This window comes from Cupressus sempervirens, chromosome 11, assembly GCF_028749045.1.
Source record: "Cupressus sempervirens isolate cs-2001-9-10 chromosome 11, ASM2874904v1, whole genome shotgun sequence".
NCBI lineage: Eukaryota > Viridiplantae > Streptophyta > Pinopsida > Cupressales > Cupressaceae > Cupressus > Cupressus sempervirens.
This window is the reverse complement of record NC_143128.1, coordinates 346,490,805-346,515,156: the sequence shown is the minus strand read 5'-3', so window position 1 is coordinate 346,515,156 and position 24,352 is coordinate 346,490,805. Positions and strand designations below refer to the sequence as shown.

The window sequence follows — 24,352 nt, the reverse complement described above, 5'->3', positions numbered from 1 at the left end:
AGCAACACTTTGTCAAGGAATGCCTGGCTTACAACGACATCAGATCTGATTATACAAAAATTCTGCAGAACAAGGACTTCAACTATTTATTCGAGGAAGATCAAGTGAAGAGAACAGCGGATTTGATTATCAAAATTCAGATAAGAAGAGACAAATTAATCAAAACTTTGCAACTGACTAGTTTGGCTCCTGACTTGGGAGGGTGATTGCATGGGCCCTATAAACTACTTTAGTCTCGTGGACGTCATTAAAATCTATCATATCATATCATCTAATTTAGAAAATAAAATATGGGTCTTTTAAGATCGCAAATCCTAAAAGTTGCCACCATCAGAAGAAAAATAGTACTGCATTCAGTGCTTGCGTCATATTGATGACTGGCTTAGTAGCCATATTCCGAAATGCATATAGAAATTGGAATGATGAGTAGAGGACAATTGCTTTAATTGCAATGGCTATGCAGCTCATTCGAAGAAATTTCAACCTAATGAAGCCTATTAATTCATTTGCAGCTATTCATTCAAAGTCCACAATTTACAAGTTAAACGACAATTCATCAGGTGTGTGTGGCGAAAATGATTATTCAGGGATACCTCAGCCTTCGAATAACAATGAGAAATTGCCGGGAGTAAAGATTGAGCTTGTGGATACAGAACTGTTATGGGCTGCATCTGCTTTTTCGCATTCCTCCAAGAATCTCTCTAATAGCTCCACCACCACTAGCAATGGAGGGCTTCAATTGCCTGAAGTGAATGAAGGCCATGATATTGATCGACTAGAGGTTTTTATCTGTACTTTTGCCACACTGTTTCTTTGTTTTGTGAGATCATTCTTGTTGTAGAATGTAGAAGCTTGATACCATCACTTCTTTGCATTTGTACTGTTGCTTAATCCATTGCCTTTATCGGCCAGAAATCACTTGTATAAAATGTCGACATTATGTTTGCGACCGGGCAACCGACACTGAACCTGCACCTATTTTCAAACAAAACCTAATCTTTGCCAACGAATTTTATTTGTTTGATTAGGAGCTGGTTATTTTCAGTGCTTGAAATCTTTAGCCTGGGGTGATCATCCGTTGTTTTGAGGCCAAGCAATACTGGTAATCAAAGTGAATGAGAATCACCCTATCACTGGAAATGCCAAAAACTGAACAGTGTCATTTTTGCATGCTCTGCAAAATGGATTTGTCAAATCTGTCACCCATCTTGGGTTTTCCTGGATATTTTGGTGTAGAGTTTGAATTCCTTCATACAGTCCAATCCATCTAGCATAAAATCATGGGTCGCTGTATTCAGTAATAGATGATGTCTGCTAGCTATCTTTAAATAAGTCTAATTCTGGTGCCATCTTACCTCCACTTATAGCATTTTTAGATGCTGCACGGATGTATATATGGTGATATAAATACAGTCACCATCACACAGCAATCACACCATGCTGAACTGGAAAATAGTAGTTTCGTCTTCATCTACAAGTAATTGACAATAGGATTAACAAGAATACATGATTGCATAAATTTATAAAAAATGCTTTGACCAAAGTCTCAATGAGACAGTAGCCACAAATCCGTTGCATCTCTTTCCAATAGTATGACAAAAATGTTTGGTCCCAACAAATGCTTTTAATTCTTTTATATCTATCATGCACAACCAACTCATAGTCGACTCTTGATCTCTAACTTAGGAATTTAATAAGAGCTCAACAATGGGCATTGCCCATTTTTAACTAGTACATTGTTGTTTTCCTAAACGCAGCGCATTTTGATATGCAATGCTGATAAGCTATTTTGTTAGAAAGATTTTTTTGTCACACGATATGCAAGTATTACAAGGAAGATGATTAAGGTAGGTGGCTTCTGTGACAATTTTTTAGATTATGGGACAAACTTACTCATCATGATTTTTTAGTTGCTTGACTAAGAAGCTGAGGTTATTGCCCTTCACTATGCAATCAAACATATTTCCTCACTATGCCATAAATAATTTTTTCTTTGTGAATATAATTATGGTTTTTGTCATCTTTTCTTTTAGAAGTTTGCCTCTATTATTCTGTTGAATTTGCAGGTGCAATGCACTGGTTTGGGTCTGCAGGTGCCCCATTGTTCTATTTTGTGCTTGGTAGGGTCTTAGGTACACTACAAGTGACTTTAGATCCGGTTACAGATCTGCAGTGCAGAAAATAATAATCTTTAGCATAAGCAGTAGTTTATTGAAGTGTCAGAATGAGATGAAATATTTTTTTACTGGAAAGTGGACTTCATGGTGCATCTAATAAGTATATGGTCATTAATTTTGAAATTCTACAGAGGGAAATATCGTTAAGACCATAACTTTCTGCTATTTTTTGGTTGGAAAGTAGATTCATTTACCTTTAATTTGAATGCTTTTCTTTTCTTATAGATTTTATCAAATATTTAGAGAGATAAAACTGGTCTGTAAGTAGGCACTTATTTTCAATTTTGAAAACCCTAGGTCAGAAATAATGTTTAAGAAACTTAAGATGCATTCGAACAATGTTAGGAAAGAAGGGTTTAAGAGAGTATTGAATGCATTTGGTATTGCATTTAATAGATTTATTATTCATCTAGATTTGAAATCAGGATATGAAGGAAAAATGTGTATGAATCTAGATTTGGAGGATAAATATATGGAATGGTATTTGACAATATTTTTGATTAAATAGAATTACATTTTTGAGCTTCTCTTTCACAAAGACAAATAGTTTTTTGAAGTTAGATTTTCTTCCTCTCTTTATGGAATCTTTGATGCAAGCGCGGGTAAGATTATGGGGCCAAAGGCTCACCCAGGTATCCCACCAAGCCTGCTTAACACGAACAAAGGAACAAACACAGTTGTAGGAGAGAACACAATGCAGATCTGATTAATATATTCATTCAAAATCTTAATACATGCTGGGCTGTGAGGCCTTCCCAGTTACGTCCAATACAATGAAACAACTACAAAGCTATTCCTATACATGTGAGATCTACAATCTCCAGATTCTAAAAACCGACTCTTCTATCTCCCAAAAAGCTACCTCTAAACCTACAACATCACTTCCTATTTATACAAGAAGAAATGATTCAAAGAACCTTCTAAATCCAACAGAGGAGAAAGCAACAAACTCAAAATAGGTCCCCTCGCTTCCCAGTGAAAGATCCATTTATTTAATGATGAACTAAATTACATGCATAGTCGACCTAGAAAAAAAGGCCAACACAAAACCACTCGGTGAATCAATGAACCGAGTAACGACAATCATGAACAGAAGACACCAAGCTAACTTGGTGACAACGGTAACTAACCACCTTGGTGAAAACATCAAATGACCAACTTAGTGACAAAACAATCCACCGAGCACACCAAAATAGCTACCGAGGATAACCAAAGAAAATGTAACCAAGCACAACTGCCAAGCTATTGAGATACAGGATTGCAAAGAAACCCAAGATGCTCTTGCATCAGACACCTTGGGTCGAAAAGAAACGACTCTCTGAATCATGTGGGAGGTTCAACCTGAGCCGAATCCAATTCAAGCTGAGAAATCCATGTAGAATCTTCCACTGGTTTGTTCTTCCATAGTACCGGGTATTCCATGTATTCCTTCCCCCCTGTGCTTCTACCAACTCTCTATTGTAGAATCTATTAAACTTCCTCCATCAGCTTCTTAGGATAATCACTTGGTGCTGTCAGTTCTTCATTAGGCTAATGGTACTCATATAAATCTGCAATGTTGAATACAGGTGATATGCTCATGTTATTAGGGAACTCTACTTCATAAGCATTTTCACTATCAAATCTCTTGAATATTTTGCAGGGATCAAATTTTTTCATCTTCAGCTTACTGTATGTTCCAATAAGAAATCTGTCTTTTTTCAAATGAACCATCACTTCATCACCAACTTCAAAAATCTTACGTCACTTTGATCTATTTGCATGCAATGTTTTCATAAATTTAACAAATTTTCTCCTTCAACACTTTTCTTTTCTTCTCCAACAATTTCCTTCAAATCTGATATACCTCTAGGCTGCATGCTAGAAACAAGCTGAACAGGTGTTTCACCAGTACTTCTATTCACTGAATTTTTGTATGCAAACTCTGCTTATGCCAATACTGAATCCCAGTTACTCGGTGTGTCTCCAATTAAGCATCTCAACAGATTACCCCAACTTCTATTTACAACTTCTATTTGTGCATCTGTCTGTGGATGAAATGTAGAACTATACTTCGACTTGGTGTCCAACTTCTTCCATAAAGTCTTCGAAAAATAACCAACAAACTTACTGTCTCGGTCAGAGATGATACTCCTCGATAATCCATGCAAGTTGACAATCTCCTTAAAGAAACAATTTGCTACATTCACTGCATCTGATATTTTCCTACATGTTATAAAATGTGTCAACTTTGAAAATCTGTCCATAACAACAAATATAGAATCATTACCTCTTGCAGTCCTTAGTAAGCCAAGAACAAAATCCATGCTGATATCACTTCAAGGATTCTTAGGAACAGAAATCAATGTATACAATTCAGTATTTTGACTCACTCCTTTAGCAACTTGACAAACTCCACAATTCTTCACGAATATCTGAACATCCTTACACAACTGAGGCCAAAAGTACTTTTCCTTAAGCAAATTCAATGTCTTATCAATGCCAAAATGTCCAACCAAACCACTACCATGCTTCTCTTTTATCAAATTAGTTCTCACTGATCCCCTTGGTATATATAATTGAACTCCTTTGAACAACATACCTTCTTCAATGAAATAATCTTCCCACTTGGTTGATCCAAAGTAGGAGCTCGATACATTCTCCACGACTCAGAAAAATTGAGGTCAGTTTCATACAACCTCTTCATATCATCAAAACTAAGAACCTCAATCCTCATTTCAGTCATCAAAGGCCTTCTACTCAATGCATTAACAACTCATTTAGACACTCCACGTTTATGCTTTATCACAAATGTGAAATTCTGTAAATACTCAACCCATTTCATTTGTCTTTGATTCCACTTATGCTGACTACCCAAATAGTGTAAGGCCTTATGATCAATATACAACACAAACTCTTTAGGCATCAAATAATATCTCCATTTCTTTAGTGCTTGAACAATAGCATAGAACTCTTGATCATACATAAAATACTTCCTTTTTGCATCATTTAACTTTTCACTAAAGAAAGCAAAAAGTTTATCATCTTGACTCAACACAACTCCTATTGTACTATCACTTGCATCACATTCAACTTGAAATACTTTATTGAAATCAAGCAAAGCTAACATAAACAATTTAGCAACCTTATGTTTCAAAGTCTCAAAACTCTTATCAGCTCCATGCGTCCATTTGAATTCTCTTTTATGTCCTCTCATAGTCCCAGTCATATTATTGCAAATTGAACTGAATTTTTTATTAACTTTTATAAAAACTTGCCAAACCATAAAATGACCTTACCTCATTGGCATTCTCAGGTGTATGCCACTTAAGAATTGCTTTAACCTTCTCAGGATCCTTATTCAAACCATTAGCTGAAATCACAAATCCCAGATACACAAGTTCCTCTTTCATGAAAGTACACTTTTTTCAAATTGATTAGCAACTTTTCCTCTTTCAATCTCTGCAACACTTGTCTAATATGCAACAAATGTTCTTCTCTGGTTTTATTAAATATCAGAATATCATCCAAGTACACAATCACAAATTTACCCAAGAATTTCTTTAGAACCTCATTCATCAACCTCATAAAAATACTCAATCCATTAGTTAAACCAAAAGGCATAACCAACCACTGATACAAACCTTATCTTGTTTTAAGAGCAGTCTTCCGTTCATCACCTTCTTTGATTTTGATTTGTTGATACCCACTCTTTAAGTAAATCTTTGTAAAATATCTTGCTCCACTCAAAGAGTCCATTATGTCATCCATTCTTGGTATAGGAAACCTATACTTCACTGTTATCTTGTTTATAGCTGGAGAATCAGTACACATTCTCCATTCTCCATTCTTCTTAGGTGCCAGAACAATTGGTACTACACATGGACTCAAATTTTTTTTAATTAATCCCTTCTGCAAGAACTCCTGAACTTGTTTGTTAAGCTCTTCATTCTCGGTTGGTGTCAAGTGGTGTGGTGCTTTATTTGGTAAACTAGCTCCAGGAATCAAATCCATACAATGACTAATGCTTCTTATTGGTGGAAAACCATCAGGTACATTATTTGAAATGGTCTCCTTGAACTCGGTGAGCAATTCTTCAACTTCTGCTGGAACTCAGTCTTCTATTTCTTGACTCAGTTTGTTAGGAATTATAGAAAAACAAACATCATTCTTCTTCAAATCCTTAACAAACTGTCTACCTTCCATCGAACAAACTTTCATAGATGTACATATCTCACCAACAGATTCCTCAATCGAAGGTAACAATATTTGTTTCTTCCCATCAATTCAATTAGTATATTTATTTAATCTTCCATCATGTACAACATGTCTATCATATTGCCAAGGTTTACCCAATAGAATATGACAACAATCCATAGGCATAATATCACACAACACCTATCGTAATACTTTCCAATTTTTAGATTCACAAAATATTGTTCACTTGCCATTAGTGTATGCTCATCCTTGATCCATGAAATGTGATAGGTTTTAGGGTGCTTCAACCTTTCCAACTGCAAGTTTGAAACCATTTCCTAAGAGGCCAAATTTTCTTAACTCCCACTGTCAATGATCACTTTCCTAACTTTATGTACAACTATACATCTGGTCTTGAACAAACTTTCCTTGTAGGGTTATCTGTAGTTTTCTCACTCCATAATGCTCTTCTAACGATTAGGTTACTTTCCTTCTCAGGTTCATTTGGCGAATCTTCATGTATTAAAGCATTTCTGTTGCTACCAACCTTCTTACTTGGACTCTTACATTCAAATGATCTATGTCCTTCTTCACCACAATTGTAACAAGTTCCTTGGGATCCTCCTCTATTATAGCCACCTCGGTATTAACTACCTCAACGTCAAGGATGAACTTTCACCTTTCTACTTGGTCTTTCCTTTGTCTTCACCTTTCCACTCGGGTTTTCTTTTGTCATGATCTGTCCTTTCCTGATTAGATCTACTGTTTTCACCATACAATCTGCCTCTACCTCTTTGTCTTTGCTCATGTCTTTTATTCTATTTCTCCTCAACTTTAAGGGCAAATTGATAGGCCTTCTCAATGCTTTCCATCTTAACCAAACTGATCTCCTCTTGTATAGAAGTCCGCAATCCATTTAGGTACCTTGCAACTGTTTCCACTTTATCTTCAATGTGTTCAGATCTGATATCCAATCTATAAAATGCCTCGGTGTATTCCTTCCTAGAGCTATCTTTCTACTTCAAACTCTGCATTCTCTAACTAGGTTAGTTTGATAATCACAAGGAAGAAACTTTCTTTTCAACTTGTTTACCATCTTATCCAATGCCTTGATTTTAGTTTTACCTCTTTTCTATCGATCTTTTGTTGTAAATGCTCCCACCACAAAGATGCATGACCTTTCAGCTTTGTGCTTGCTATTTTCACCTTCTTCTCATATGCCATGCTCTCATATTCAAAGTACTCCATCTCGGTGATCTTATCCATCACCGCATCTGAATCTAGCTTTCCATTATACTTGGGAGGATTAAACTACGATTTAGACTTCAAACTTGTCAATGCCTTCAACAACCTTTCATCCCTCGGATCCATCAAAGGTGTAGGTACAACCTCCTCATGTACTTCTTCAACTTCATCATCACTAACATCATCCATATGTCTTCCTTGGCGCTGGTTTATCTCAACAACATCTAACCTAGCAGCAATCTGCCTTAGCATATCAGCCAATCCCGGATCTACATCTCCCCTGCCATGAACCATCTTGAAACCCTCTGCAATTGCAGGTTGGATCACAATCTGCCAGCCCACAATGATTCACCAACTAGGGTTTACAAGAAGGAACTTGCAAGACCTAGATTCACAAGCCTAGATCCCAAAACCCGCTTTGAAACCACCTGACGCAAGCGCGGGTAAGATTATGGGGCCAAAGGCTCACCTAAGTATCCCACCAAACCTGCTTAACACGAACAAAGGAATACACATAGTGGTAGGAAAGAACACAATGCAGATCTGATTCATATATTCATTTGAAATCTTCATACATGGCCAGCTGTGAGGTCTTCTCGGTTACAGCCAATACAATGAAATAATTATAGAGTTATTCTCATACATGTGAGATCTACGATCTCCATATTCTAAACTTTGGCTCTTCCATCTCCCAAAAAGTTACCTGTAAATCTACAACATGACTCCCTATTTTTATTGGAAGAAATGGCTCAAAGAACCTTCTAGATCCAACATAGGGGAAAGCAATGACCCTAAAATAGGTCCACCCGCTTCCCAATGAAATATCCCCTTATTTAATGATGACCTAAATTACATGCATAGTCGGCCTAGAAAGAAAAGCCAACACAGAATCACTTGGTGAAGCAAGGAACCAAGCAACAACAATCATGAATAGAAGATGCTGAGCCAACTCGGTGACTGACCACCTCGGTGAAAACAACCGACCAACTTGATGACAAAACAATCCACCGAGTACAGAGCAAAACCAAAGAAAAGGTAACCAAGCACAATTGCCAAGCTACCGAGATGCGGGATTGCAAAGAAACCCATCATGCTCCTACATCAATCTTCCATTTGGGGAGTCTTCTTTCATGGTACATTTTATGTTCCACAGGGACACATCCCTATGCCTCAAAACCACCCTTCCAAAACAAATCCTCACATATCTGGGATAGGGACATCCCTGAGATGTGGGGGCTGGGAGGGGATGTCCATCGCCATCCCACCACTGCCTTACGAGACCTGGGAAGGTGTACTGTCCCTTTTTTCTAATTGAGGCACTTCTTGAAGCACTTCTTGAATTTTCACAATTCAATGAATATATAAACAATATCTGATAATTAAGTAATTATTTGAATGATGCTTAGTTCCAAATGCATCTGCTGATACAAAACAATTATGATTGTGTAACAATCAAGATGATAAATATATGCTGTTTATGCACAGGAAATTACGTGCATGACTGAGAGGGATCTCAGTACTTGGTACTGCTTACTGTGTCTGATATACAATTAAGAATGTGCAAATTTGCAGGTCGTCTCTGATGTAACCTTATATTGTGGTAAGCTGTGTTTGGTATGACAATATTAATATGATCAATGGTGATGCCATCTCTGATAGATCTTTATATGCTTGCACCAAGCGGTTGCCAAAAGGCAATATGCTCTATTAGAAAGCAATCCTTAGAGGATATAAAATATAATCAGTTCTCCAAATCATGATGATCTGTCAAATTGATCAAATGATTTCTTATCTTTATGTCTATGGGCTGACAGGTCATGAGGAAATAGATGCATCTCATCCCTTCTTTCTTTGCTACTCCTTGAACACATTCCTTCAGTTAATGACATCACACCTTATCATAATTATGCTAAATCACTTAGTCTTACCAAGATATTGGTAACATTCTTATATTTATCGATCACTAGAATCGAGAACACATATTCCACCACCACTAATCATAGATCAATCATCTCCATCTTATAAATGATATATGATGCTATATTTGTTAATATTGTGCTGATGTCTTCCGTTTGACTTCCCTTGTCTACATATATGATGTCAATGTGGAAATTGTGGACAAATACTTGGGTGAGATGTCTTGTTTTCATAATCATTGCTTATGGTGTACTCCTTCTGAGTGCCCATTAGTATATGTAAATTCCCTTGCTTGCCATTTGACTTTAACCCAACCCCTTTGTTGGTTTCTGGTAAATCTTACTTTCTTCTTATGGTCAAAATGCCACACCTTTTGTAATGCTGGTGAGTACCATATAAGTTGTTCTTCCTTAGTTTGAAGTTGTCATTGCTATTACTGTCCATGAGGTTGTAGCGTTTAGTGTGTACTATCAAAGTATTAGATTGAAAACACTCTTCGCTCAACCTGTGTACACTGTTCTGTATTGAGCACATCAGTCTCCCCCTCTTGGAAGATGCTTGACCACAAGCTTTCATATAATAATCTCATGATGATTCCTAGATCCCAAGTAACTAAGTAGAATGTTTCAACAAATAATCATTATTTCCGTAATCATTGCTTACGGTGTACACCTATCTAGTGCACATTAGTATACCTAACTTCCCTTGCTTGCCGTTGAACTCCTTTGTTGGTTTGTAGTAAATCTTTCTTCTTATGGTCAGGAAATCATGCCTTTTTGTGATGCCGGTGAGTACCATATAAATCGTCCTTCCTTTGAAGCTGCCATTGCTTGTACTGTCCATGAGGTGGTAGCATTTAGTGTGTACTATTGAAGTATTAGATTAAAATACTCTTCGTATGGAGCTGTTCTGTATTGGAGACGTTAGAGTCTCCCCCTCTTGGAAGATGCTTGCCCACAAGCATTCTTATAATCTCATGACAATTCCTAGAAGCCAAGTAGCTATGTAGAATGTTTCAACAAATATCTATGGCCTTATGTTGATGTTGTAGACTTTTGAATTCCACATAATCCTTACTGGTGTACCATCATGTAGATGCTTTGTTCTTTTTTGAATAATTTGACTTCCATATCCAAGCTCTAGATGTCTTTTGGAGACCTTGGGGTGTTTTTAATGCCTAACCTCACAGGCTCAGTCTTCATCAATTATAAAGGAACACTGTTTAACCATAGGATTAAAACATTTGTATCTTTGTTCATGATGTCAATCTGAATTGTAGTCATATAAAGTCTGATTGGGGAAAGATTAGTGCTATCAATGGGGTTTGCTACATTTTTTTACAAGGGTCTTAATGTTTCCTTGATTGAAGATGCATCTAGATCCCAAAACTTATTTCCATGCTTGCCTTGGTGTGATTTCAAATTGACTCCTCCACTCAGTTCAAAGAGTGGGTTACTGCAGGTCTTGTCTGAATAAAGGGTTATGAATAAATTGAATTGAAGAGTGTCCTCCTTTCTGAAATCAAACTTGTCTAAAACCAGCTTTCATCATCCGTTTCCTTATCTGATTTTTCTATTATGTCGTTTCCTCCTCCATCTTGTTATCTTCCAATATGTCATCTATTTGTTTGTATTGATCTTCCTTGTCCACTAGCCTTTGTATCTTATCTTTCCATACTTTTGATGTTATAGTTCCTTGTTTGTCCATCTAAGATAATTAGGTTGGAAACAGATAGAGACTTCAGATTCTCTTACATTAGATGCATTACTCCCATCACTTATGGATGATAAGTTCCCTTTGGAAGGAGAAATAGAATTTGTGATTCCAAGATTTAACTTTTATGCTGTTATGCCTTGAGCATGATTCTTGTGTGGATGTGAGGTCATCCCCATAATACTCATGGATTCATGTGCTTGCCTCATTGGTGATACATGAGGAGTCAATAACTTCTTTTTTTGTTCATGTATTTGTGACTTCCGAAAACATCCTTGTGGTGTTTGATGATCACTTCTTGCATTATCCTTAGGCTTTTAATTGTTCTTCCTCTTTGGTGTAACTACTTTCGTTTCCTTTGACAATGAGTGGATGTGAGACACTCATGGTGCAATTGTTCTGCTGCAATCATTTGTCTCATATTCTTTAGAGTGCTCAGGACTTCCATTTTCCCTTGTTAAGTCCAAGTGATGACTACTTTTCTTCTTAAGCGGGTACTTTAGTCAATCCTGTCACCATTGTTCTTGTAGATTGGCTAAAGTAGGTATAGTGCTCGCTTGTCATTCTTTTGTTGGAAGAAAAGTAGGAAATAATTTGTCAATATTTAAGGGTACGATGTCTTGAACATTCATTATTTCTTCTTTTTTCCTTCTGTTTTCTATGCATATTGGTTAGTAATCCCAACAATGAGCCAATTTTTCTTGAATATTTCTTTGGCCTTTGATAAATTGTTCCAAGCGATTGCTAAGTCTTTCATTTTCTCCTATTTTCAAACCTTCTCTGTTATGCGAGTTCCACAATTGTTTCCATTTTATTAATCTGAAATATGTTCCCATTGATGTGAGTTTTGTTCCACTACAACACACATAATTGAATATTTAGTATTCCAAGAAAAAAACACCAAATCTCCAACCCTCTCTTGAATAAGGATGCTCATGTGCTAAACAATGTTTATGGATTGTGTGATCAATTGAGAAAACCTCAAGGTTCTTTCTTTATTGTGGACTTTCACTCAGTTTTATGATGTGGTATGCTGGTTATCACAAAAGGACGTATGCTATTTTATCAACATGATGTTAAATTTTTCAAACAATTTCAACCAACAAACGGTAAGGGAAATACTATCTATCTCTATAAATGTAAGATAATGTTGATGATGGGGTGAAACTCCAACTAGTCCTTGCTTTGTCGTGTCAACAAGGCATTGGAAGGTGCTAGCTTTTAAGGATGCAGGAATGGTTTTCACATTGTCAATATTCATCTAAATATCCTATGAAGGCGTAATCTAAATGAACATTTCCAATATATGTTAAACACTTGCAATTTATGCCCAAATCTAACCTTGCACAGTTACTTACACCATTCAACAATATCTTCCATTCAACTACTTCTTCTACTCAATATGAAATGAAATCCTAATCTATGTGAGATGCAAATAACCATACAATACTCCAAAATGATCATATATATATCCACCATGCAAGCACAACGAGGAATAGATAACTATTTTGGTGGTACTTTGGCAACAATTCTCCAACATAACTCTCTTAAAATTATGTGAGAAAGCCTTTATATGGGCTCAATCACAAGGAATGACCAAGATTAATTTGAAATCAAGGGCCAAGGTTAATCCACATAAGCCCAAATTGGGTTTCCATAATTAAAGATACAAAAATTAAATGCTTGCTCAACTAATCGGGCACCACCATATGGGTCAGTTAGAAAATTACATTGTCTTCATGGGCCAATAAGAAAATGGATTAGGCATAACCACTTGATAAGATGCACCAATGAATAATCCTATGAAAAATTACAATATTTTGTAGGTCAATGAGAAGAAAGGCTAGGTAGAAACTTGTAGGAGAAGAAAACTTGTAAACAAAGCTACCATTTAATGGACCGATAAGATGATGCCACTTGTATTTACAATAAGCCATCTTTGAGAGTATTCTTTCTTTTATCCTTTTTCTCTCTGTAATGACCCCATCTTTTAGCCTTCATGTTCTCCAAAGGCTAAGTGGAGCATAAGAGGAAATTAAATTAATTTCTTATAAAGTCATTAAATAAATTAAAAATTAAAAGGTGACTTTATATTTAATTAATTAAATTATTGTATTACAAGAGAGAAGCTTCTAGAGTGTGTATTAATTATTGGAAAGGGGGAAACCTCTAGTAATTTAATTTTCTAGAAGCACAATTAATTATTGTATTGCCAGGGAGGAGTTTCTAGAGAATGCATTAATTATTGGAAGGGGGAAGCCTCTAGTAAATGCAATTATTAATTATTGGAAAGGGGGAAACCTCTAGTAATTTAATTTTCTAGAAGCACAATTAATTATTGTATTGCCAGGGAGGAGTTTCTAGAGAATGCATTAATTATTGGAAGGGGGAAGCCTCTAGTAAATGCAATTAATTAATGTTTTAGTTCCTTCTAGAAGGGTGAAGGAAAAGGATAAATGGGGGTGAGAGTCTCATTGTTTAGCATCGGATGATGGTGGATTGCATTTGATAAGAGCTTGGATGTGTGAGTCACATTTTTTTCTTGGCATTAGAGGACGTTCATCCTCTCTTGTAACATTCTAGACGTCATTCCCTTGGGGTTTGGCCTTTGGAATACATTGCTATGTACTTGATTTTATCATTGTGAGAACTAATATTATTTCAGCAGTGGTTCAGTCTTCAATTTGCATAAATTCCTTCTTGCTCATGTTGTGTGGATTGAAACCTATGCAAAGACATTAAAATTGTTTTCAGTAGTTGGTTCAGTTTTTTGGGCATTTCTAGGGTGCCTATTACACTCTCTTGATAGATTCAATGATCTAGACATAATATGGTGGAGTTTTGTCACTAGGACACTTGGGACATTCTCATTTGTTGAGGAAATGGCTGCCACCTCAGCATGCTCACTCTGTAGACTTGATAAATACCCCTCTTTTTAATGGCGGGAAATCATTGTTAAGCCTTCAATTGTCATGGCTCATCTTCTCAATTGCTTCATTGTCAATATTCTTCATCCTTGGTTCTCTTGCTCTTCGAATGGTTCTTGGCTTGAATCTTGCCCTCTTGTGGAGACTTGAAATCTTGATGATGTCTTGATCTTGGTCTTGTACTTGCTGCTTGGTTTCCATCTTAAATGCCTCAAACTTGGATCTGAATTCTGTACTAATAGATCTCTCTTTATCCCCGAGCTCTTTATAGAGCAATTCAGGTCTGGGACATCATTTCTAGCAGCCCTTGAACATGTCCATATTGTATTTCTCCTTGCAAAATTAGAAAGAGGCCTTTATCAAAAACCTTGGATTCATACTTCTTGTTCCAGAAGGTCGAACATTCAAACCAAAAGAGGAAAGTTAACATACTCAAAATCAGATTGCACTTCTAAAATGAAATAATGATTAAAATGAAAATGTTAGATGCAAAAAACATCTATTAAAATGCATCATCAACTCTCATTAAAGTCTGCACCTTACTGTTTGACATGAGAATTCTGAGTTTGCAGCATTAAATCTGTGAGGGGATTAGCCGCCTTCTACTTGATTTTTGCCACGATGTTCTTACTTTTCAACCTTTAAGCCTGATGTATACCAATGTTTTGCAATTAAGGCTTAATCTGATATGATTCACCTTTCTAAATCCTTATATCTGTTCTTCCTGGGGATTATGAAGTTAATGGCTCAGATATGTTCAATTTGATGGTTACTCCACATTTTCTTTCAATTTCAACTTTAATGATGCCAAAATTTGGATTACTATTCCCATGTCTGTAAGTTAGAAGGTCTGATCCCTCATTTTGCACCCAGATTTGAAGTTCGTAGCCTCAGAATACTCTGATACTCTGCTCAAAATGGCACCTCCAGTCAAGCTCGACGAGGTCTGCATATGGATAAATTAGAAACGATATGAATTGAGAGATCTCATCCTCTCCTTTATAGGGTCTGATCCACTGATATGCCTGGCTGATCTGGCAGCCTTGCTGGGTCAAATTTTCCTTTTTTTTCATATGCGAAGGCAATTTCAAATCAAAATTGAGCCTCCTTTGGTTAAGGAGGCTTGAGGCTGGTGGGATCAAGTTTGAGGCTTCTAATTCAATTTTATAAGGCCTTGTATTAAATTAGGCACATAAGCTATTAATTATAGGCATTGCTGATTGGTTTTAGGCTGACACATTAGCTATTGATGGCAATTTAGGGTGCCGGAAGCCTTACACTTCATTTGAACTGGCCCTCTTTGAGATTAATGGTCACACAACACTAGTATAGGGCTTCCTTTATTGAATTTGGGCTGACATATTGCTCCTAAGCCACACGCTAGATGTTTTGGGACCCATGCCCATTGAGTCTTGATTGGATGGAGCCTAATATAGGCCCACATGTTACATATTTAGGCCTGGCCGATCAATTTCTAACTTACATGCTTGCCTATAGGGCCACATGCTTCATGTTCAGCCAAATTTAATGTTTGGCATCTAGATTTAGGACTAGACGTATTATGGCCTATGGCCTGTTGTAGTAAGTTAAGCTCACATGTTTCCCTCAAGGTCTCAGTCTGCATCTCAGTCCAATGCTAGCCTTTGAGGCCTTGGCTCTTTAAAATTGGTTTGATAAGTTTGATTTATAAGTTGCACATTTGAGTAATAGGCCTGGGGCTTTGATATTCAGTGTTTCACAACAAGACTGACCCATAGCCTTTTAACCCACAGGCCACAAAATAGGATCCCACATTAAGATATAGTTCAAATTTGAGGCAGGTCCTAAGTGACTAAAGCCTAGAACTGTATTGACTTTTGGCCCAAATCGGCCACACGTTTCATGCTTTGGGCCTATGTTTAGGCCTTAGGATCATATTCTAGGATATAGGGCAGGGTCTAATCAGATTTGAGTCTGTTTTAAGCGAGTTAGACCTGATTTATGACTCCTAGGCCACACACTAGGCATGGGGTCATTTGCAAGCCCATTTAAATTTAAATTTGAATTTTGGCCTGGTCTAATTAATAAGGCCCACACATTTGAGTCTAGGGGCTCCTGTTCACTGATTAAAGTCTTTAACTTAGAGTTCGGAGCCCGCGTTTGCAAGTTCTATGGCCCATACACTTCACTTAACCCCATTAGGCCCACTTGTTTGCTATTGGGGTCCAATTCCATCCTTAGTTGCATTGGTCCTATGCTTAATTGACCCCTACAAGGCTGATGCTTCGTGTTTTGAGGCTTAGTGATTGGTTAGAGTGTTCTCACCGTGCTTCCCTTGTATTGGTCCTCTCTTTTTTTCATCGAAGTATGACATAGAATTGCTTCCTTCATCCAATAAAACATAAATTCCTTCCTTTGCCACATGGGGAGGTGGAATCCACTTCTCTATGTGGCAAACTTGTCACTTGAGAAGGTGAAATCCACTCCATTATATGTCAATTTGCTAGAAGAGTAGGTGGAGTCCTCTCTTTCATGTGGCAAACTTGCCACTTGAAGAGGTGGAATCTGCTTTTCTATGTGGCAAACTTGCCACTTGAAGAGGTGAAATACACTCTTCCCGTGTCAACACAAAAAGGTAGAAATATTATTTTAATTTTATCCATAATTTTCTTTTATTTCTCCTTTTATGGCTATTTATTTAGGATAATTTTTGTAATTTTGTCTCAATCTTTTAATTTTAATTTCTCACTTTCGAGATAGCCAAATTTCACCATTTTTCCCATTTTTGACACTAAATCAAATTTTGCCAATTTTATGCAACCTGACTTTTCAAAGGCTTGCAAAACTGGCTTTTTACCAAAATTGATCTACCGCCTAAACGTGCCAGCAAAAAGAGGGGGTCCCCATTTGCAATGCAGGGATGGTGTGAAAGCCTCACAACAATTCCCAACTAGCTGGTAGGTCTGTTAGCTCTGATGCCAATTTTAATGTCATTTTTTTCTAATTATGAGACACTACTTGAATTCTTCACAACGCAATAAATATATAGCCAATTCTTGTTTGAAATTTTGAATGATGCTTAATTCCAAATGCATACGCTTATACAAAATAGTTATGATTGCATAGCAACCAAGATGATTAATATATGTCGTTTCTGACATACAGGAAATTACATGTACGAATGAAAGGGATTTTAGTACCTATACTGCTCGCTGTATGATATACAATTGAATGTGGAATATATAGGCTGTCTCTGATATAACCTCATATGCATGCTCTGAATATTATGGTAAAGTTTGTCTGATATGACAATCTGAATATGCTCAATGGTGAAGCTGACTCTGACTGATATGCTTGTACCAAGTGGTTTCCGAATGGCAATATGCTCTATTACAGAGCGATCCTTATAGTATATGAAATATAATAAGTTTTACAAATCATGATGATCACTCAAATTGATATCAATTGATTTCTTATATCTATGTTTATGGGATGAAGGGTCACTATGTAACATCCCCCTTCCCGGGCCATAGCTATCAACTTGCGAATCATCAAAATACAATTACTACTTCATATTCATGAGAAGGCAGTTATAACATTTATGTTCATATGAAAGAGATTAACAGTTACAATCAATTTAATTGAAATATCATAACTAACAATTGAAGTCCTAATAAGTCCTAATATATACCAAATCAAAGGGAAAACCGAATGCAAGAGATTGGACAAAACAAAAAGACTAAAATCAACTGAACGCACACTAAAAAATGCAAATAAGGACGTTGCAGGCTTCAAAAATCAAGCATAGGTTTAATAAAATGAAATACGAAAACGACTTGACGAAAGCCTTCAGTAAAAGGATTCATGATGCAAATTGGGATTGATTGGTTGATCAATGTTGGCCAATTAAATAATGAATTATATCAGAGAAATACGAAACTAAGTTGAAAAAGTTTCGTACTGTTACCTACATTTTGTGGTGACCAAATGCAGGACAACACTACAAAAAGAAATGATTACAGTGATTGTTTGCAAGGAAGCTGTAGTTGCGCCCAAGGGACGATCATCCTTATTGGCTAACAGTCTTGACGTTGTTGGTCCTTAGACTAAATTCTGAGTTATTGTAGATGTTGGAGAAGGTTTGTTACTGCATTAGTGGGGGTTTGAAGGGCTCACAAGAATAGAGACAACCTTGGTCTCATTATTGCATCGTACAGGTTGTGACAGTAATGCCGTGAGACCAAGTTCTTACTGTTATCAGCTGTCAAAAGCACGTAGGATCTTGGGGTGTGTTGCTCAGTTTGAATCTGCATACTATTCATATATGGTTGACATTGCCTTGAGAGAGTATCCAAGTTGCGGAGAGGGAGTGGGAGTACATGGGCTGGTGGAATGAGTAGTCAAGCAACCTACTGAATTTGATTCATAGACAACCATACAAGCTCGAGCTCAAACTGTATCACCTGGGTGGATCACTGTCAAAGGAGAACTCAACACACTTTTTGTTTCTACTGGACTGGTGCATGCCTATTGGGAGTCTTCATTGGTATTGCGAACAACTTAGAATCACGTTGTAATAGGTCTGTCTGTCTATTTTTCCTAAGTTGTTTGTGCTGAGATGTTAATAGAAATGAGTTGTGGAATAATTAATGCGATGGTTATCCATATTTAATGTTATTCAATTGCAAGTAATTTGTTACCTCTTTCTTATATTGTTACTTTAAATAACTGCAAATAAGTAATGTAGAATAAATCCTCAATTGCTTATAGAAAACAAAATTTAGCCAAATAGTCTTCTACAAGCAAATTGCTGTCAGTTTTCTTTCTCCGAGTCAATGCAGAGAATTGAGAATTAGTGAAAGAAAAGGGAGGAGGGTCATTCTTGTGGTATCTGACCTAAGAATCTTGCCATCCTTGTGGGTAAATAGTGGAAACAAGTAGACTATAGTATGACAAATTGGAGTGTTCAACCCTTGTCGCATCATTACAACTTTAGAAGAACTAGAGCACAAATAAACACAGGTCAAGAAGAGGGAAATCAGCAGGAACAATTTATTGCAGCTGAACAAGTTTTTGACAATATGGGGGACAAGAATGCTAGGGATTCAAGAGAGGAGAGATTTCCCCAGTTATTGGATACAATAGCACAAGGATGATGCTTAGCTGAACAAAGAGCACATGAACAAAATCAACAGATGGATGTTCTGATACAATTGATGGCTAGGCTGCTGGATATAAATGTGAATGCAGGGGGTAATAATGCTGGAGTTGAAGGTGGGAAAAACACAAGAAATAATGGTGGGAATAAAGCTGGAAATAATGTAGACAATAATGGGGTACATAATGGACATAATGGTGGAGTAGCACAGGTTGAGGATAATTTTGAGCAATGAATAGTATGCTCGAGACCCATTTTACCTACCTTTCCACCTAGAAGAGTTCATGACAGCCATTCCTTTCAGAGAGTATATAGATGTGAGGCTGAAACACATCCCTCATATAGATGTAGGGGACAACACATTGATTTACAAAAGAAATTAAACTTACTTTGCTTTGGTTTGATGGATTTGGTAGAATGACTACCAGGGCATGAAATATCCCAAATGGATATTTGTTTTGCTGCTGCTATAATGTTTAATTATTTCAATTATATTTTACTGTAAATTTTTCTTTGATCTTATAGAGCTAGACAAAAGTTGCAGAAGAATGTTGTTTCTTCTGTATTTTTCAGAATATAGGGATTACGATGAATAAATAACAGTAACTGATAAAATAGAAATTATAGAAATCATATGCAATCAATACATGCTAATCTGGAAATGATTTTAAAACCGTACCAAGTGAGTCTAATTTATTTCAGAATAATACCAATACAGATGTACTTCAAACAAGGTTGACACCAGCTGAAGATGGGAGCTAGCTACAGCCGAGCAAGTTCAAATGATAAAGTCCAAGCTGCTACAATAAAACAACTCCAGTTTTGCCACAAATAAACACTCCAGAATTCCTCACGTGAGCTGCTATAAAGAACGCCAAGCTGAACCAAAGTGGTTGCCTTCCCTAAAAATCCATTGCCTGCAAAGTGTGATGACAATACTAGAAATTGATCCCCTGCTTTGATCAAACTGTATGCGTAAGAACCTTCAAATTTGATCTTGTTGAGGGCTACGTCCCAATAAATTTACTTTCAACACTAGGGTTTGCGTCCTAGGTGAGGAATGCTCTTCTTGAGCAATGGCATGCAAAATAGGTTGACAAAATGATAAAAGATACTCACCTTTAGGTTACCATCCTCCTTATATCCCCCCTCCAAGGCAAATCGAACCCTAAAGTGGATTTCATTTGAACTTTATAATATAACATTATTTCCCCAATAAAGAAAGAAATCATTACTTTATTAATGACAAACAGCTCCAAGCATCAAATAAGTTTCGTGAAGTGATAATCAAATAGTAGAAATGGAGCTCTTTCCAACGAGCTATCACACATAGGAAAATTGATCCAAATGGAGCCAGAAAACTCCTTATTACTCCATAATGGCTAAACACTTAGCCTTATTTAAATTATTAAAATGCTAACTTAGGAGAATATTAAAATATTTCCCAAGTAGTAAAGGAACAACCCAAACACCTCTAAAACATAAAATTGAGTTTGTCACCTACTTGTGACTAATGCTAGACAACCGGGGCCAATTGGTAGTCTCACCTTCAAATGTAGGGATACCCCTAAAAAATGGGGAACACACCCAAATCTCGTAAAATTGAGACCAAGGGATGATCTCATAGAATCTCAACTCTGGAAAATGTCACCACCTCCTAAAAGGTAGGAATCTCCTCCTACAATCAAGGAACTGTTAACATGAATGCTAATGCTATGGGGGAGCATTGTAGAACATTGATGTGATGTATTCATGACTGTGTTTGTCATTGATTACAACATAGTAATAAGTTTGTAAAAGACCGATAGAGCAATAGATTGTGATTTTTGTATTAAGAATATTATATTACTTATCTGATGATGCACCGTTTCCAACGCATACTACAGTGTGTATTTGTTACAAGGGCAAGTGTGCAAATTCTAATTTGATAGTGTACGAAAGATATGGTTGATCTACAGAGAACCGTATGGAAACAGAGTATTAGGAAAGCAGTTCCTATTGTGTGATTGCTACAATTCATCACAAATATAGCGAAGGCTTGCGCAGTTAACTGGAGACAATATACTACCCGTTAATGACGTCAGAGATTGCGCATGTACGAAAGTCGCATGCGTGAAAGTTTGTTTATAACTGTGAGCCAACATCATTAATTAAATGTGTATTCATTTAGTTAATGTGTTAAAATTAAGTGGGAAGCCGACTCGAGGATCTATCATTGATCATGGTATAAAGGAAAGACGTTTTCTGTGTTTAAGATTTAGTGTGCAGATGAGACTTGCAAATTATTAAGCAGCAAAGCAGAGTAACTTACTAATGCATGCAAGTGACCTTAAGGGTTATTGTTACTAAGTACAGAGTTCCAGATCTGATTGCATGGTCTGAAGGAGAAGTCCGATGTTCTAGACAGAAGAAGAAGTAAACCTTGTTTTACATCTATTATTCTGAAAGGAATAGTATCGAGGTCAATTGGATAGTGGGTTCGTTGATCTGATCCAAAAGTTGTTTGGACAGTGGGTTCAACTACCTTCAACAACTCCCAACAGGGTTGGAATCTCCTAACAGGGATTCAAAGTCTCCTAACAGTGACTCTTTGTACTAAATGTTGTAATAAGACTCCTAACAGGGTCCATCCTCTAACAAGGAATATTCATATTAGTACATCATCTTGTGGGCATCATGCCCACCGGGGTTTTCCCTTTGATCAAGGGTTTCCCTAGTCAACATATATGGTGTAATTGTTTATGTGCATCTCTTTATGGTTGTTTACTTTGGTTGAATGGTCAAGATTGTTTAAAGAGGATAAATGTTTTAAATTGTTAAATAACTGATTCACCCCCCTCTTAGTTATATTGGTGGACTATTGCTTCTAACAATTGGTATCAGAGCATCAGGTCCTTGAAGAAAAAGTTTAACAACTTTAGGAGATCCATGGTGAACATGTTCAGAAAGGAAAGTCCGAGATTTCATGGCACCAATTACGATAGCTGGAAGGATAAGATGAAGACACATCTTTTGTGCATGGGTCTAGGATATTGGCATTGTAACCAATGCATCTAAGAATATTGTGGAAGAAGACAATCTTGAAAGCTGTACCGAGGAGCAGAGGGAAGTATTTATGTGCAACATAAGGGCAAGAGAAGCAATATTGTTAGCTATACCTGAAACTGAGTATAGTCAAGTAAAACAACTCAAAACATCTCATGAAATTTGGAAAACTTTATAAGCTAATTATGAGGGTGATACACATGCAAAAAGAGTTAGATTACAAAATTTGCATTGTGCATTCCAAGATGCTAGAATGACGGAAGATGACTCTGTAAGAAGCTATATTGGCAGAATATCTGAGATTGTTGCAGGAATCACATCTCATGGTGGAAAGAAATCTGATGATGAAGTAATATGGAAGATCTTGAAAAGTTTGACACCACCTTTCAAGATAATAACATAGATGATTCAATTGATGATACCCTGTACTGAAAATTTTACCAAAGAAACATTGCTTGGTAGATTGGAAGCTGCAGAATTCGATCTAAAACAATCTGATGAATTAGCAAAAGTTGAGACAGCATTCAATGCATTAAGTGTTAAACCTGCTCTAGCAAAGAACACAAAAGTGCAAGAAGATATTGCTAGTAGTAGCAAGTTTGTTGAGGAAAATATCAAGGAGTGGCTCTTCTTGTGGAGAGAGAAAAAGATGGTAAGAATATATTTAAGTGTTGGACATGTAATGAATATGGTCATTATGCATCTGAGTGTCCTAAAAGAGAAAGGAAGTATAAGGGAAGATTCAAATCTAGAAGACCTAAGAATTGCTTATATGCTAATGAAGAAGAAGGAGAAGAATCTGATCAAAGAAAAAGTGAAGATGAATTGGGATTTGTAGCTATAAAGGAGGATGATCTTGACAAAGAGATTAGAGAAGAAAGTGCGCTAATTTCACAAGTTGAAAGAAAAGATTGGATCATTGATAGTGGTTGTTCACATCACATGATTGGTGATATGAGCAAATTTGTCAAATTCAAAAGCCATGATGGAGGAATTGTCAGAGTAGGGAACAATGTAGCCTGCCACATCACAGGAATTGGATCTATCACACTTGATGGTAAAACAAATACTGATGATGTTTATTTTGTTGATGGACTGAAACATAACTTGTTAAGTGTTGGACAACTTATGGACAAAGGTTACCAATTATAGTTTGGTAATGACACATGCATCATCAAGGACAAGGAAGGAAAATTGCTTGGTACTAGCACAAGAACCAGAGGTAATTTATTTCAGCTAAACACCATTGAAATAACATGTTTAATAGCTGAAGTTGACAACAGTTGGTTATGGCATAGAAGATTTTGTCACATAAACTTTGATAACATTGTAAAAGCTAGTAATACACTTGCTGTGAGGGATTTACCTAAGATCACTATGCCCACTGACATTGTTTGTAAGGAATGTATCTTGGCTAAGCAGAAGAAAGTTTCATTTCCTAACAAGTAGTTTCGTACTACACAAAAGTTGGAATTGGTTCATATAGATTTGAGTGGTCCCGCAAGAACAAGAGGATTCTATGGAGAGGTATTTTATGATTTTACTAGAATGATGTGGGCAGCTTTTCTTAAAGAAAAATCAGAGGCATTTGAGAAATTCAGGATATTCAAGAACAAAGTAGAGAATGAATTTGGAGTTAAAATCAAGAGCTTAAGAACTAATAGAGGAGGAGAATTCACTTCTAGAGAATTCAATATCTACTGTGAAGAGCATGGAATCAGGAGACAACTATCTTCACCTCATTCACTTGAGTAGAATGGGATTGCTGAAAGAAGAATTAGATCAATTGCTGAAGTAGCAAGAGCTTTGTTATTCGAGAATGATGTACCAAAGACTTTTTGGAGAGAAGCAATCAATACAACAATATACACACTAAACAGAGTACAGATTAGAAAAGTTATGGAGAAAACACCTTATGAGTTATGGTTTGGATACTCACCATCAGTCAAATATTTCAGAATTTTTGGAAGCAAATGCTACATCAAAAGAGATGATGATATCGGTAAGTTTGATCT

General features: G+C 36.6%; 1 protein-coding gene across 1 annotated transcript in view; it reads left to right on the top strand.

The window, feature by feature from the left end:
* Positions 1-322: 322 nt before the first annotated feature.
* Positions 323-24,352, top strand: part of LOC149529500 (Ribosomal L18p/L5e family protein) — a 90,049-nt gene continuing 66,019 nt past the window's right edge. Inside the window, exon 1 of the mRNA XM_089809962.1 lies at positions 323-781. Coding sequence (XP_089666088.1) covers positions 452-781 — 330 coding nt within the window. The 5' untranslated portion in view covers positions 323-451. The remainder of the gene's footprint in view (positions 782-24,352) is intronic.